This window comes from Podarcis muralis, chromosome 5 (assembly GCF_964188315.1).
Source record: "Podarcis muralis chromosome 5, rPodMur119.hap1.1, whole genome shotgun sequence".
Lineage (NCBI taxonomy): Eukaryota > Metazoa > Chordata > Lepidosauria > Squamata > Lacertidae > Podarcis > Podarcis muralis.
Window position 1 is genome coordinate 37517121 of NC_135659.1, and position 16663 is coordinate 37533783.

General features: G+C 41.7%; 1 protein-coding gene across 1 annotated transcript in view; it reads right to left on the reverse strand.

Moving 5' to 3' along the window:
* Positions 1 to 16663, reverse strand: part of TNNI3K (TNNI3 interacting kinase) — a 150626-nt gene that overhangs the window by 127195 nt on the left and 6768 nt on the right. Inside the window, exon 5 of the mRNA XM_077928586.1 lies at positions 15397 to 15507. Within this exon, the coding sequence (XP_077784712.1) occupies positions 15397 to 15507 (111 nt within the window). The remainder of the gene's footprint in view (positions 1 to 15396; positions 15508 to 16663) is intronic.

Genomic DNA, 16663 nt, shown 5'->3' on the forward strand with positions numbered 1-16663 from the left:
TGCTAAGGATAAATTCACTATCGAAAGATCCAGACCCTTGAAGTATCCTTGTTTTCCAGGTACAGTGGTACCTTTAGTTACAAACTTAATTTGTTCTGAAGGTCTGTTCTTAACCTGAAACTGTTCTTAACTAGAAGCGTGCTTTCGCTAATGGGGCCTCTTGCTGCCGCTGCGCCACCGGCACACGATTTCCGTTCTCATCCTGGGGCAAAGTTCTCAACTCGACGTAACTCTTCCAGGTTAGCGGAGTTTGTAACCTGAAGCATTTGTAACCTGAGGCGTTTGTAACTTGAGGTACCACTGTACAGTCCCGGATTTACAGAACCCGTCCCTGTTTCTGATTTGATCCTGGAATGTCCCGCTTTTTCTTAGGATGTCCTTTTCATCAGAAATGTTGGAGGGTATGGAGTTATGCGACCCCTGAGCAAAGGAGATAAGTATCTATACAACCTTTAGAAGACATATGAAGGCAGCCCTGTACAGGAAAGTTTCTTAATGTTTAATGCTTTATGTTTTTATATAAATTGGAAGCCACCCAGATTGGCAGGGGCAACCCAGTCATATGGATGGGGTATAAATAATAAAATGGTGATGGTGGTGGAATGGGACTCTATTTTCGTCAGAGTAATGTTGGAGGGTGTGCTAAATACTGAAAAATATATTGAAGAATGCTCTTCCTGTCCATAATCATTGGCATCTGAAGCAATTTTGTTATGGAATTTGTCTTTGGGCCAACCACAATATATTTTTTTGAGCAAATATTAGCACATAGTTGAACTGCATATCTTTCAGATACCTTGATTCCAACATTGTTATAAACATTTCACATCATTCTCATGAATAACTGAGTTGCATGTGGAAGTTATTATTAATAGTCCACCAGGGGTCAGCAAACTTTTTCAGCAGGGGCCGGTCCACTGTCCCTCAGACCTTGTGGTGGGCCGGACTATATTTTGGGGGAAGGGAATGAACAAATCCCTATGCCCCACAAATAACCCAGAGATGCATTTTAAATAAAACGACACATTCTACTCCTGTAAAAACACACTGATTACCAGACCATCCAAGGGCTGGATTTAGAAGACGAATTGGGCCGGTTTCAGCCCCTGGGCCTTAGTTTGCCTACCCATGCACTAAACCATTCAACAGCCTCTACACAGTGGAGGAAGGGGATGCAGGGGGTGTGGTGCACCCCAGGTGTCATCACTGGGGGGTTGACAAAATGAGGGGGTTTTTATTTAAAAAATGGGCTCACAAAACTTTTTAGGAGTGACATGGTGGCTTAGGCACCTGCAGGTTCTATGCTGCCTGAAACGGCAGCGTGGGACTTGTATCTGCCTACTGCCTCTCCCTCAGCTGCCCTACAGCTGAGGGGGAGGTGGCGGAGAGGTTCCTAGCATCTGAGAGGATCGCCCCGCCCCCAGGTTGCAGGACACACCCACACACACCAGCCACCCGAGCGGCTAGCTACGCCACTGCCTCTACAAGCCCATTATACAAAACCTGCAGAAACATACTGCAGTGCCAGCTTCCCATGTATTGCCATCTATGGGCTGAAAAATAATATTCAGGCACAGATGTCTTGTGAACATGTCTTTTTAAGAAGACAGCTGGTAGAGTTGTGCCTCTCACCTGTTTCCTATTCCCACTTACATTCTGCAAATTTGCACTTTTATTCTGGTGAAATCCAGGCTTAGGTCTGTGCATTAACAGACGAACCAACAAACCACATTCTCTAATGTAAGCACATCTAATGTCAAATTGCAGGGAAGACGAAATATTTATGCCCAAGACTAGTGCAACTGAATCAGAACGCCAGAAAGATTGAAGAGCATCAACTTCATAGCACTGATTGCTAAAGTGATTTAAAGAACTGTGCCAAGACCACCTCCTAGACTTGGAGTGCAAGGGGGAATGGATAGCGCAAAGCTGGTTTGCCTATTCAGAAATTACATTGATTCATTGTTGTTGTTTTTTGCCTGGTTGATGCTTTCTAAAGCAATTGCCAAGGTTAACAATATGGATACCAACCAGCTAGGTCGTTACGCTGGGAAGCAGTCAGGAGAATGATTTGATCAGGCTGAGAAACGAACAGCCAAAAGCTTTATAATACTAGAAATCCTATTGGGCCCTTCAGTCATCTGACCCCTTTTGAGACGGCTACTGCAGTAGTACATAACAATGAATAGTGCTGAAGCTTAGCAAGCAACAGGGCAGAAGTTCTGTTTTGATGGAGAAGAAATGAACACAGCTGGTTCTGCAGCTAGAATACCTAGAGATCTGTATACCTGACATGGAGGTATCCAGTGGTGGTCAGGGTCAGATATGAGGGTGGAAGTTCAGGACCACACTAAGCAGATTGTGCAAGGGCTCACCACACTTCTCAAAAGCAGCAGGCATGGCTCACATTTTGAACTACATGAAGTAATACACATTACATGTAAAGTGCTCCCATCACAAACAACCACAAAGACTGCACTGCTGGAGAACTCAAATACATTTCTAACAAACTAGCATAAGTACTTCTTATTTAATATCTCTTTATTTCAATTAAGGCAGGCATTACCAAAAGAATTTAGATCCTTCTCATGGGAGGGGAAATGTTAGCAGTCCCATATATATTAATGTGATCTTGTGCAAAATAAGCTGTTTAACATAGTCAGAATAATTCTCGAAAGACCAGCAGTTTCAAATTTATGGGGGAGGGGAGGTAATGGCAAAGCTCACATTTTGAATGTGTAAGTATTTGAATCAAACTTATCAACTAAATCAAATGAGACAGACAAAATGCGTCCTTCCATCAGAAATGGGCTTTATAGTAATTTGTCTATCACCAAAAGGAATAACAACATGTATTTTACAAACTGGAATTAAAATAATCCTTGCACAAATGGAGCACATTTAGTGCAATGATGAAAAGGGTTACATATACTCACTGGGAATTATATCCCATAATCTTTTTCAGGCTTTTTGTCCTTTTTCAAATTGGAAATACGTTACTGGACTGCAGCTTCTGCACAGCAAGAGATATGCCCCGTGGCACATTTTACATTTGCCATGGCTTCTCCAACATCCACCTTTACACAGAGCAGTAGCATTTACAAAAAAAAACAACAAAAAACTTTTATGGAGTACCTGATGTCAGACACAATAGACTAGAAAGAGTCCATAGGCTAGAAAATTAGGCAGAAGTAGGAAACAAAAGTACACTAAAGGTGAGGGAGAAACGCTAGCTATTTAGGAACCCAGGGATTCCTATAGCTTGGTGTCCAAACAACTCATTCATCCATGACATGGACTCATTTGTCCATGCTGACTTCACTCATTGGCTAAAAACAATGAAAGCAACAGTTCTTAGATGAAAATAGGGACATTCTATTCTACATAGGAAGCTTCTCCCGTGTTTGATCTCCTGTGTCCATATATGTCATATGCACATCAACATTGGTCACCTTGAGCCAAATACATCCGCTCAGCCTCACCTATTTCACAGGGCTTTTGTAAAGAAAAAAATGTGTGAGGGAAGGGATCATGTACAACACCTTCAACGTATTTTTCACTCTATAAGACACACCAGACCATAAGATGCACCTAGTTTTTGGAGGAGGAAAACAAGAAAAAAAATATTCTGAATCCCAGAAGCCAGAACAGCAAGAGGGATCGCTACACAGCGAAAGCAGCGATCCCTCTTGCTGTTCTGGCTTCTGGGATAGCTGCGCAGCCTGCATTCGCTCCATAAGACGCACACACATTTCCCCTTACTTTTTAGAAGGGAAAAAGTGAGTCTTATAGAGCAAAAAATACGGTAAATGGGATGAAATAAAAATTTAGCTCTAATGTAAGCTGCCTTGAGTCTCTGTTGGGGGAAAAGGCGGGATATAATAAAATAATAATAATAATAATAATAATAATAATAATAATAATAATAATAATAGAAACTGAGAATGACCAGGAACATACCAGAGAATAAATCCTATTGAACTCAGTAGGACTTAGTTCTGAGTGGGGGGGAAATGGTTAGGATTACAGTGTAAGGCTGCACATTCTTTACCATGTTACCTGGGAGTAAGCTTCATGGAATACAGACTTACTTCTGAGTAGACATGTAAAGGCTTGCAGTTTAAGACTCCATTTACAATAAAGGAATAAACAATCCACATGTTTACTTAAAAATGGCTGGCTACTGAAGCCTTGCGATTACAGAATTTAAAGCGGATTGGTTACATTTTCCTTCAAAATTATATACCAGCCTCACTATTTTTTTTCATTTGGTGCAGACATTTTCGGTATAAGCAGGACTCCATTTTTTACACACACATACACAGAGCTAAGAAATGGAGGTGAGGAAAAGGGAAAACTGGGATATTGAGGGATCAAATAAAAAACCAGGATAGCTTCTGTAATTTTGGGACTGTCTCTGGAAAATCCAGACACTTGGAGGGTATGAGAAAGGTAGGGGCAGCGAGACTGGCTCATCTCACAGAAATATCTTAGAAAGCTGATGACACATTTTGCTTTAAAGCATTTCTTTCAGGAAAGAAAGCTCAAGATTTGGGCCCCTTGTAGGCATGGATAGTGGTGCAATTGCTCCAGCGGCAGCATAATAATCTGGCCATGCTTTTTGTGTTTTCTAATATTGCAGATGTGGAGACTGAGGTTGAGAGAGAGCAACTTGCCAGCTATTGAGTTCAGGGCAGGATTCAAACCAGGGACTCCTAGATTCACAGATCAGCTTCTTTGCCACTACACGACAGCAAGGTACTGATCATTTTTTAAAAATATATGAGTTATGGGTCTTTGAACTTGACTAAGTTGTAGACTTCAGAATCTGTTCTTTGGGAGGACAGCTTAAATGGGATTTGGAAAACAAAACTGAAGCAGGGCAGTAGGAAGGCCAGAGGGCCAGAATTTCAAAATAAGGTCTGTAGTCTATAACGTCTTCTCTCTGTAGGATGTAATGAACATAATGCAAGTTAATTGCTTTTATTAAAAGCCCTGAAAGCAGAAAAGGTAAATTAGAGCTCATCTTGCTATAGTTTTAATGAAACATCATGTATAATTGGGTCAATTTTTCCCCCTTCAAGCAATCTATCTGCAATTAAAAATTAAAGAACTCAAACTTGTACATCGAAAGATCTATTCAGAACCTGGGAGTTGCAAATTAATCTGTCTAGTTATCCAGAAATCAAAATTTATTAGCAGAACCCACACTTCTTCACTAATTATGCTTTAGCAAAGGTGAAATCATGGTGATGAGTTGTAAAGATTCTGAATGGATCTCATTGCAAAACATAGGATTGGCAGTAAATGTCAAAAGAGAGAAGCCTGCAAGTAAAGCTTGCAGTTTTATGGACAGTTCACAAATTCAGTGGTGTTTTTTTCCTGCATGTAAGTTTCCTCAGAATTGCAATTACGTCCACTGGCATGGAGAAACAAGAATATGAACTACTTATATACTTGAGGGCTTCAAAATTCAGCCGGTTCTGCTGCCATGCCTTCAGTATTGTCAAGTGCCCAGTATAGTTAAATACATGGATGGTTTTGTGCATGCGTTTTTACTCAGTGGTATAGAACACAGCAGAGCATGCTTATTCTTAAAGATCCATAAATATAAAGATCCATAAATATGAGCATGTGTGTGTGTCCCCCGGGATGCTCGCTGCTCGCCATGGGTGGCACCCCTGCGGGCAACTAGCCCCGGGTGCACAGCATGTGCGCCACTCTGGGTGCCGGAGCAGCTAGCTCCACCTCTGCATAGCTGCATACACAAATATGTAAATATAAAAGCTTTAAAATACACAAATGTTAGCAATACGTTCCCTGAAGCTTCATAATTCTTTTATATCGCTTTCCATTTTAGTTGCCTTGGTGCATCTTTTCAAATGCTTTGTCAATTTGCTTTGTATGCATCCAAGGCTCAAATTGGAAGGGGGAAGGGGTGGAAAAAGTTGGCTCAGGCAATTCATATTTCTGCCTGACAGATGTAGATTCTTCACATAGGTTCCATAATGCTTATTGTCCTACTTGAATTCCAGTTGGCAACTCATTATTTGCCACGATGTTGACAATGAAAGGCTGCACTTAACTCTGTTTTTGAAATTAGATATATTTGGGCAGGCATCCCCATACTGTCAAACAAAATCCAGTCTGTACTAAGAGGCAATTGTTATGCTGGAATATTCTGAAGAGTAGTTAGATGCTTAAGGTTGAGGGGGAAACAATTACTGGTCTTGTTTTATGTAGAAATGAATGTGAGCTTTCTCAAATGGCAAAGTACTCATCATAGCCACAAGTCAGTGAATAAACACATCACACTTACTGATTTACAATCGTGGCATGTCATTGGCAGAAATTTGGAAGAAGCTATACTCTATAAGCAGTCGCTGAGAGATGGAGCGATTCTTAACTCTTCTACGGTGACGTTTGTCCAAAGGCAGCTTCAGGATTTGATGGTAGGGAGCGCAAAGCATCAGTGGGCTTTCAGTTCCAAAAATATTAGAAGAATGCCTTGTTTGGCCCTTAGGCTAAAGCTGGATATACACAGAATCAGAGTTGGAAGGGACCCTGAGGATAAGCTAGTGCAACCTGCTGCAATGCAGGAATATGCAGCTGGATCAAACCTGCAACCTTGGCATTATCAGCACCATGCTCAAAACAGCTGAGCTATCCAGCAGCTGTAGAGATGATTTCACATTGTAGGCCTTTTGACCCAGATCTAACCAGCCTAGATCATGACTACTGGGAAATCTCAACAGAACTAGAGGATCTTTTGCTTGAAGTGCGTTGGATGACCTTGGTGTTTTTTAGTCAGCTAGAGGTGATACAGTCATGACAGTGATTGAAGAAGTCAGTAAAGCCAGGCACTTTTCCCTGGAGGTCACAATATCTTTTATATGCTGCATGTATCGTTCATGTATTTGTATACGCTTCATGATATTCACTGCTGTACTCTCTCTAAATGCCTATAACAGTAATGATTTTATCACTGCAAAAAAAGGGATGCATTATTATGTGGCAGCATTTTTACAGAACATTGTAAAAGTTTTAACTACAAATCACCTCTATGTACAGCTTACGAGATCCTAAAAAGGCTAAAGATTTTCACGTTGTATTCCACCAAGCATTTTCCTAGTGAAAACCGAACCTTGGGAAATGTTCCAGTTTTGCTTCCTTATTTGGTTTTTACAGCGCTACTTCCTCCATTTCCACATATATACTCTTGTCTGCATTCTCAAATTCTGCACATTTTACAGTGAGAACATACAATCTGTTGAACGGTGGGGTGGCACCAAAGATTTATTCTAAGGCCACTGAATTTTGGGTATAATGAGATGGCAGATGACTGTCGTGTATGGGAGCCAAGCTCCGCACCCATTCAAAAGTGATACCACTACCTGCCCACCGCTAAAACAGCTGTCTAGGTGCCCTGCAGGGAGATGGTAAGTGGCAGTTCACCTAGGCTGAGCAAGTGAGAGGTCCTTCTGAGCCCCTCAACCAATGCCCGACCTGCCTTAGTACTGGCACTGGGCATGTGTTGAACATTGCTGACTTACTGATTCAGGCTTCATTACAGTTTTGGTAACATAATGGGTTTATTATGCAGTGCTTCCAAACACAAATCTGCAACAGTATTTCTTATACTGCAAAGGGAAATGGGGAGAGGCAGTCTGGATCCTGGACTGTCCTTAAAAGGGACAATGCAAAGTTAATCCACTGTGCCACACTATCCAAATAGTAATTCTGGGTGTGTCCCCCCCCCAAAAAAAAGGGTTGTTTTATGTGGGATGTCATTTATTAATGGTCTCTTCTTTTTTATATAATGTCTCTATTAGGTTTTCTGTTATCATACAACACACACAAAAATAAACAAAACAAAAAACATTCCTATGGTATGTAAGGGGAGAAAATGCTAATCTAACCCAACATAGTTCATCTAACCCAATGAAGATTTATCCCTTGCGGTATAGTCAAGTACTGTCTTGCAATGACTTTTCAGGGTCTGCTGAAAAGACCCTGCTGAACTACGTTGGTTCTGCTGAAAACAGAACCAAGGTAAACCTGGGACATCAAAAATACCATATTACATAGACCTCTTAATGGTGGTGATCATGAGGCCACACTCCTCCTAGGTTCCAAGGCCAAAGACAGCCATAACATAGGAGTGGTGGATGAGCCTTGAACATACATTAGTAGCCCTGAAAACAAATGCCGTGAATTTTGAGGCACTTATTTGCAGGATAACAAATATATGCACAAAGAACCTCCCTCACACTTAAAATGTTGTGTCTGTCTTCACCCTAATCCTGAGCCATTGCATAAATTTCAGATAAGAATTATGTAAACTCCAACCAACACACACATATTTAATGATATGCAGACATGATTTCTCATTGTAATAAGAAGTGCATGTGGAAAGAATAATTAGTTCTAGGTTGTTATTCTGTTTGGTAGGGCCAGGGTTTTAGTATAAAATATAAGAATAAATACTAAGCATATTAATTATGCAACTGGATGGGTTTCATCTCATTATTTCATCCAAGCCTGCCAACATGTCACTGCTGCAGCTGTTGCTGAATTTATGATAGCATAAGGTTCTTACACAGTGAATGATTTTATCCCCTGGTACCACATCACTGAATACACGACGATGAAGAGGATGAAGCAATCCTATGAAATTAACTGGAGTTAAATGAAAATACAATAGGCCAGGATTTGGGATTGTGTGAGGGTCACGGTAAAACAAATATTTTAAATGAATGGGATACCCCAACAATACTTTACCAACAGAAGTTCAAGGGACTACTGTGATTCCAAAGGCATTTTACCTCAACAAAGATCATTTCACTAAGTAAACATCAATCAGGGTTTAAAAGTTAACAATGGAACAATACCTAAAACAATAAGGGACATTCGTGTAATGGTGTAACCTTGTTTGTTGGTGATGCTGGCATGAATTTGTTTCTTCCTTGTAATAAAATACGACAGGGATAAATCCTGCACTAGTCAGGAATGCAACTGAGGGACTAGACCGAGGTCCTGCTGGGAGGCCATGGAAAGCTCTGCAGCTATTTGCTGTTCTGCCAGTAATGGAAGCTAAAATGGTGCATTCTGGGGCATGTTTGGGGAGACAGTGGGTCTGTGGGATTCTAATCCTCTTATTTACCCCAATGTGCCCTCAGACTATGTACCACTAACCTATAACTATGAGGGCTCTGGAGCTGGCCAACTTCCACCATGAGCAGCAAAAATAGGGGGAAAGGAAGGGGGAGAATGAAATAAAGAAAAAGAAAAAGCCATCTGTCAGGCCATACCTTGCTGACATAAGAAGGGCCCGATGGGCAAAGCAAATGGCCCGTCTAGTCTAGCATCCTGTTCTCATAGTGGCCAACCACATGCCTATGAGCCCTGCAAGAAGAACCTGTGTATTCTCCCCACTTGTGGCTTCTAACCATTGGTATTCCAAGGCAAATTGCATCCAACAGTGGAGGTAAGGTAAAGGTAAAGGGACCCCTGACCATTAGGTCCAGTCATGGCCGACTCTGGGGTTGCGGCGCTCATCTCGCTTTATTGGCTGAGGAAGCCAGCATACAGCTGGTCATGTGGCCAGCATGACTTAGCTGCTTCTGGCGAACCAGAGCAGCACACGGAAAAGCCGTTTACCATCCCGCCGGAGCGGTACCTATTTATCTACTTGTACTTTGACGTGCTTTCGAACTGCTAGGTTGGCAGGAGCTGGGCCCGAGCAACGGGAGCTCACCCCGTCGCGGGGATTCGAACTGCCAACCTTCTGATCAGCAAGTCCTAGGCTCTGTGGTTTAACCCACAGCGCCACCCACGTCCCTAACAGTGGAGGTAGAACATAATTATTGTGGCTAGTAGTCACTTATATAGCCTTATCCTCAATGACAGGGGTTTGGATGTGATAATTTCTCTGTCCAGAATATCCCCACCCCCAATATCATGACTATGCAACAAACCTTATTAATACACAATACATGGGCTACACCATCTCTAATGCGACACTAACTCAAACAAGACTAAGTTGAACAGCGGTGAATTTGACTGGTGAATTTGCAAATATAGCAACCATAGGCCTAACAAGAAGATAAAAGCCGTGATGATAACTTTTCCCTTTAAAGGTCCAGCTCCTTCCTTAGACACAGCTCTAATCATTATCAGGGAACAGATCAATCTGGAGTGGCCTTGGACAGCAATTTAGATCCAGGTCCTGACATAGCTAACACTCACCCAGTTCCATCTAGATACTACACAGATAGCATATTGCACATCATCAATAAAAATGATTTACAGCCGACTATAAAGTTCTTCATTCCCCAATTCCCAGAGATCACATTTATTGTAGATTGTGATACAGCAAGAGGATATATATATATGTAACAGCAGAACCTTAAAAGCCAGGGACAAGGTACTTGCTTGTGTGAGACTGGCAAAGGCAGCTCTTCAGATATATGCACAGATTTTCTTTCTTTCACTGTATTTCCATGCTTTTAAAAACAAAACCCAAAGCAAATATTGTCCTGCTTATAAAATACCCAATTCTTGTTGCTTGGCTGGCTAGAGAGGTTTATGGGTTACTGTTAAAGATTTTGAAGCAAGTCTAGGGTTTATAATTGGAGAGGCCATGTGACCTTGCAAACTAAGTAACACAAACAGACCATATTGTGCTGCTGAGAAAATATCTACTCTACATATATTGCCCATAAAACTCTCTAAGACACCATGTGTAACGATGGCATTGTATGCATTAAGAAATATACCAGGGTAGTTGGTTGCATTCCACTTATATTTGTTAAAACATATTTAGAGTCAGAACATATGAAATAAAATGTTTAAAATTGGAAATTATGTATATTTTTAATAAGCAAAACAAAGGCCATTGTACCTCCTGAGGTTTGGAATGCAACATTCCAAAATGAAAACCAACACCCTAAGAAAAACTTCATGTGACAATAAACTTCCATGAAAAAATGAACCTTTGAAAGCTATCTAGCCTGCTAAAATATTCTCCCAATCATAGACCTGAGCAATGATCTTCAGATGCCACAAATTTATTTGTCCCTTGATTAGGAGTTGCTTACTGGAAGACCACAGAAAAACACCATCCACTTATTTGAGTTTTGGGTGTGTATGTCTAACCCTCGTACCTTTTATTCTATTTTCTCAAATTGACAGCACTTCACAATTTTTAGTTTTACTATTTCAGGTCTTCATTATTTTTGCCTTTAGCAATGGACTTAAAAATAATGATTGCTAGTTCCCTTCATTTTGGAAGGGTTTATTCGTATTTGACTCATTAGCTGTGCAAAGGTCAGACACATTCAATTCTAGCATTTTCTGATCCATAACCCAAAGGTGAAATTACATACAGCATAATATTTTTTTTTGCCTGCCCACAGTCAAGTTAAACTTTTGCTCAAGTATTTACACTGCAGTTTTTAATTCAACTTCATCTATGAACAACTTCATCTATGAACCTGCAATATCATGTCTCAGAGTGGACTGCTTCTCTTCAGAGTCCTGAAGCCACTATTTTCCTCCACTTTCTCATTTCCCTCTTCTCTCCCCAACAGCCTGGTTAACATATTAAAGATGCAATCCAAACTTCCTTCCTCCTGCCAGTAGGTCTTTGAGGATATTCACATACCTAGCACTGCTACTGACCAGCAGACCCAATTTAGACCCAAGATCTGCACCAGCTCCAGAATCCTGGTCGATTTTTCTTTCCTAGCCGACTGACTAAAATTTCCAATGTGCCATTTTTATTCTGCTAATCATCTTAAAAACTTGGTTTATTCACATTCAACAGGTTTCATGTTCCATTTATTTAAGTTTTATTACTTTTGTATATGCAAGTAATTTTGAGTTCTTTCTGAACAATTTAGCCAAAAGATTTATGAACACAAGTAGATGTAAATATAATCAGAAACGCACAACTGTGAACCCTTCATTATAAAAGTAATTCTGTTCGTGGCATTAAACACTTTTGGATTTTTTTTAAATGAAATAGATCGAAACAAAGCATTTCCAAGGCAACAAGAAATGAGCTGGGGTGTGAAGTGACTGAAACGAGGTCTAAGTGGTATGTGTGGGGATAAAAGGTTCATGACTAAAAGCAAATTTTAGTTAAAAGATGTTGAGCCTGAGGGCTTTACAGGAAATCCACTTAGGAAACCTTAAGAGAAGGGTAGGATTCCTAAAGGAGATCTCAGGTCACAAAGGTCTTTCGGAACATTCTAGTAGGCGTTAAGTGTTGTGAGGCTTTTCTTTTCTTTTGCCTACAGCATAATTATTTGCTGCCTCCAACTTATAATGATACAGCCATGCAGTTTTATAGCTGCTTCCGATTTCCCCTTCCAGAAGAATCCATCTAGATTCAGTATCCTCACATGAAGGGCAGAGGTTCTTGGAACCACAAGAAAGGGAGTGTGGCAATTTCACAGCAGTGCTTGAAGAGACAGCTGTACACCAGGAATATGGTGTGTGCAGCTGAGGCAAAATGTTCTTTTGCTAGAAACCATTATCCTCTCTCGCTATGACCAGGTTTTTAGATCTAGTTGAAAAGGAGTGAAGAGATGGGTGTTCTGAAATGAACCCAATTGTTTTGTTACCATCTGTGCTACAATGTGGGGCTGTGAGGACATTTCACTCAAGATATTCAGGGCCCTGCAGGCACTGGCAGTGCAATTTCTATTTAGCGTGCCTCTTTTCTGCTGCACCTGCACTGTGCCTGGCCTAGGAACAAATTAGGCATTTCGTTACCACAGCAGAGTCTATGATTAAAGACTTAAATTTCACTGCTCAGGTTTGCAGAAGAATGTAATGCATATATCTAAGGCTGCAGGGTGAAGTGTGCCTTGAATTCGCATAGTAATCCCAGGACTCAGCCGATTCTTATACAGGTCTAGCCACTTTCTTGCTCACCCAGCTGTCCTTTCCCAGTTCCTGAGTATAAGGTAATATTTGTACTTATTTGTATTTTAACTGCTGACCTGCAGGCACAATGTGCTAACCGTCCTGAGAACTGCGAGTATAGGGCAGTATACAAATTTCATTGTTGTTGTTGATGACGGAACGCGTAATTGAGAGGGGCTCTGGTTCCCCAACCGCAAAGTAGGATTAGATCCAGACACATCCACAATTCAGACACAACCCCAATTTGATCTGCCCACCCCCACAGTTTTGGCCCATAGTTCTCCTTATTGAATCCTTTCCCCTTGTTTTCTAAGTCTTGGAATCTAAGACAGCAGTAGGAACAATTCACAGTGTGCAAGGCTGGCTACTGGTTTGACGGGAGCCCTGGGTAAGGTTGATCCTCCCTTGAAGCATACCAGGGGATTGACAGTCTGTAGCAGCAGGCAGTGGGAGACGGGGTAGCTGAAGCTGAAGCAGAGCAGCTTCTAATGTCCGTACTAGCTCAGCACAGCACTGTAAATAGGAGCACTGGCTGAGGCAGCTCTCCATTCTCTTCCTTATAGCAATGCCTTTGGGCCTTGTCCTTGACATGTACATCAAGGGTAGGGCCCAGAGTCACTGGAGATAATGTGGACAGTGACCTGGGGAAAGCTCTTCTCTTTTCAGCACTCTGCTGTTGAAAGATTCTCCTTCTTCTAAGGAGTGATGGAGAGGGAGAAGGCTGGCATTGACCGCAGTGAGCCTGACCATGCCCATTCCAACATTGGGCTCAATGGCAAGTGCTATGGCAGCCAGGCTCTGGATGCTGCCAGGACCTTGCAGGCCATGCCAAGGAAGGTGATCATTATGGTAGGTCAAGATGGGTTTCTACCACATAATCTGCTTCATTCAGGATACTGGAATTCCTAAGTTATGTAGGTGCACAATAGGTAAAGGTAAAGGTACCCCTGCCCGTACGGGCCAGTCTTGCCAGACTCTGGGGTTGTGCGCCCATCTCACTCAAGAGGCCGGGGGCTATCCGGAGACACTTCCGGGTCACATGGCCAGCGTGACAAAGCTGCTCTGGCGAGCCAGAGCCGCACACGGAAACGCCGTTTACCTTCCCGCTAGTAAGCGGTCCCTATTTATCTACTTGCATCCGGGGGTGCTTTCGAACTGCTAGGTTGGCAGGCGCTGGGACCGAGCAGCGGGAGCGCACCCCGCCGCGGGGATTCGAACCGCCGACCTTTCGATCGGCAAGCCCTAGGCGCTGAGGCTTTTACCCACAGCGCCACAATAGTACTCCTCTTATCAAAGTTTAAGGAAAGTGCAGAATGGAGGAATTCACATAGGAGGCTAATCAGCGACTCTGATATGCCTGTTACATTTTGTTTGTTTTTAAAGGACTTTTTTCAGACATTGAGGCATGGGAAGGAGTTCATTGTCAAAAGGAAATGCACTGTCAAACGATGTAAAGGAAATCCACATAAAGCCCGATCACGAATTCCTGCAGTGCAAACATAATGTATACTGCAATCTGAAATTATTTGCCGTCGCAAATGTTGAAATCCTTTCAGTTGCTTCAGAAATAATAGTGTTAGCTGACTGTTGAAGGAGGTGTTTCGGAATACAAAGGATGAATGATTGGTTAACAGGAGTTTGGAAAACTATGGAATTAATAACATTTAACTTCTTTTTTATGAGCAGTGAGGAAAATAATGGTTGAATAAGTTTTTAGACAGCTGGATCAGGTGCGAATTTTTGGAACCCTAATTTTCAGTGTATGATTCTGAAGGACATTGTAATGTTATTAAATATTTGGATTCTTATGGTAAAAATCTGCACAGAATGTGTTTCAATATACAGTACCTTTTATACAGTAACTGTATTCATCTTACTGCAGACCATTATACAAAGACCTGAAAAGCAGGCGCATAATAGTATTTGTCCCAACACTTCTAAGACATTTTTATACAGTGCATGAAATCAGAATGTAGTACTGATTTTAAGCTGTCATTTCCAAATGTTCAGATTTGCTTTTTTAAACACACCTCTACAACATTTTGGAAGTGCCACATAATACCTCTAAGTGAAAGATAAACCTTAGTTACTGGCAGGTTTTCTTCTTCTTCCAGCCTCTCCAGAAATAACTTTCATGCCTATTTTACCTTTGACCTACTACCTAACTATTGTAGTACAGGGCTTGCCAAACTTTGGGGACCTGGAGAAACTGTTGTGGTCACCACACATACACACGGCGAAAACACCACAATCTACTCTACTGGCTACAACAGAATCTTTCTTTCAAACCTACTTTTAATGCCTCTTTAGGCACTCAGTTTGCAACCCCTTTTGCAGTTACACATGTAAATGAGAAGAAGAAGAAGAAGAGTTTGGATTTGATATCCCACTTTATCACAACCCAAAGGAGTCTCAAAGCGGCTAACATTCTCCTTTCCCTTCCTCCCCCACAACAAAACATACCTCATGGTGACCAGCAATTGTAGCGATATGGAGAGCTGTAAGTGCTCCATAGCCAACTTGTTGGATGTCAGCTCCACTGTGCAACAAGGCAGTTAAAAGTTCTGCATTGTCCTGAAATGTAGAAAGTAAAGTTATTATTTAGAGAAACATAATTAAAAGGGGTTAGGGATGCAGGTGGCGCTGTGGGTTAAACCACAGAGCCTAGGACTTGCCGATCGGCGGTTCGAATCCCCGCGACGGAGTGCGCTCCCGTTGCTCAGTCCCTGCTCCTGTCAACCTAGCAGTTCGAAAGCACATCAAAGGGCAAGTAGATAAATAGGTACCGCTCCAGCAGGAAGGTAAACGGCATTTCCGTGCGCTGCTCTGGTTCGCCAGAAGCGGCTTAGTCATGCTGGCCACATGACCCGGAAGCTGTATGACGCCTCCCTCGGCCACTAAAGCGAGATGAGTGCCACAACCCCAGAGTCAGCCACGACTGGACCTAATGGTCAGGGGTCCCTTTACCTTTACCTTTAATTAAAAGGGGTTGCAGCTCGGTGGCAGATGTAGTGCTTTGCAGAATAGAGTTCTGTTCACATTTTTCCCCCAGCTGTACTTTATGAACAAAATCCTTCTGAGTGTAGGAGCAAAAGAGTCTCAATGAAATACAGCAAGAAAGAACTAATCAGTATCAATATCTCCCTTAAGAATGCTGGGTTCTGTAAATGAAACCTATTGCTTAATTTGTAATATATAACTTGCCATGAATTTTCATATCATGGGTTCAAAATACAAATAAATGAATAAAATAGCTGCCTTATTGAAAATGATTGCCAATAGATACTCATGTTGTATCTCTCTCAGTTATCAGACATATCAAACAATTTCCAATGAAGAAAAATTAAACCACAGGACAAGTCTCATTCAAGGCCACTTTTTACAATACATTTTGGATTCAAATAGAGATACGTAGATGCAAAATGCATGCGTTTCAATTGTGTCAGTTATGAAGAGAGGTGACAACATTTTTTAAGTTCCAAAGTCAGGTTACAAATTCTGGCAGCTGATAATGCTGGCTTCCAGTACGAAGTAAGTGTTACCCTCTACCCCAAAGTTCTTTCTCAGTTCAGATTTTAATCCAATACATAGAAGAAATCAATTCCTCCTCCCTTCCCTTCAACCCTATCCTCCTCAGCCACTGCAGTTTCAAAAACATCAGGAGGGAGAAAGAGAAGGAAGACCCCCTTCTGCCCACTCCCCAGCGCTGCTATGGCAGTAAGCCAAGCAC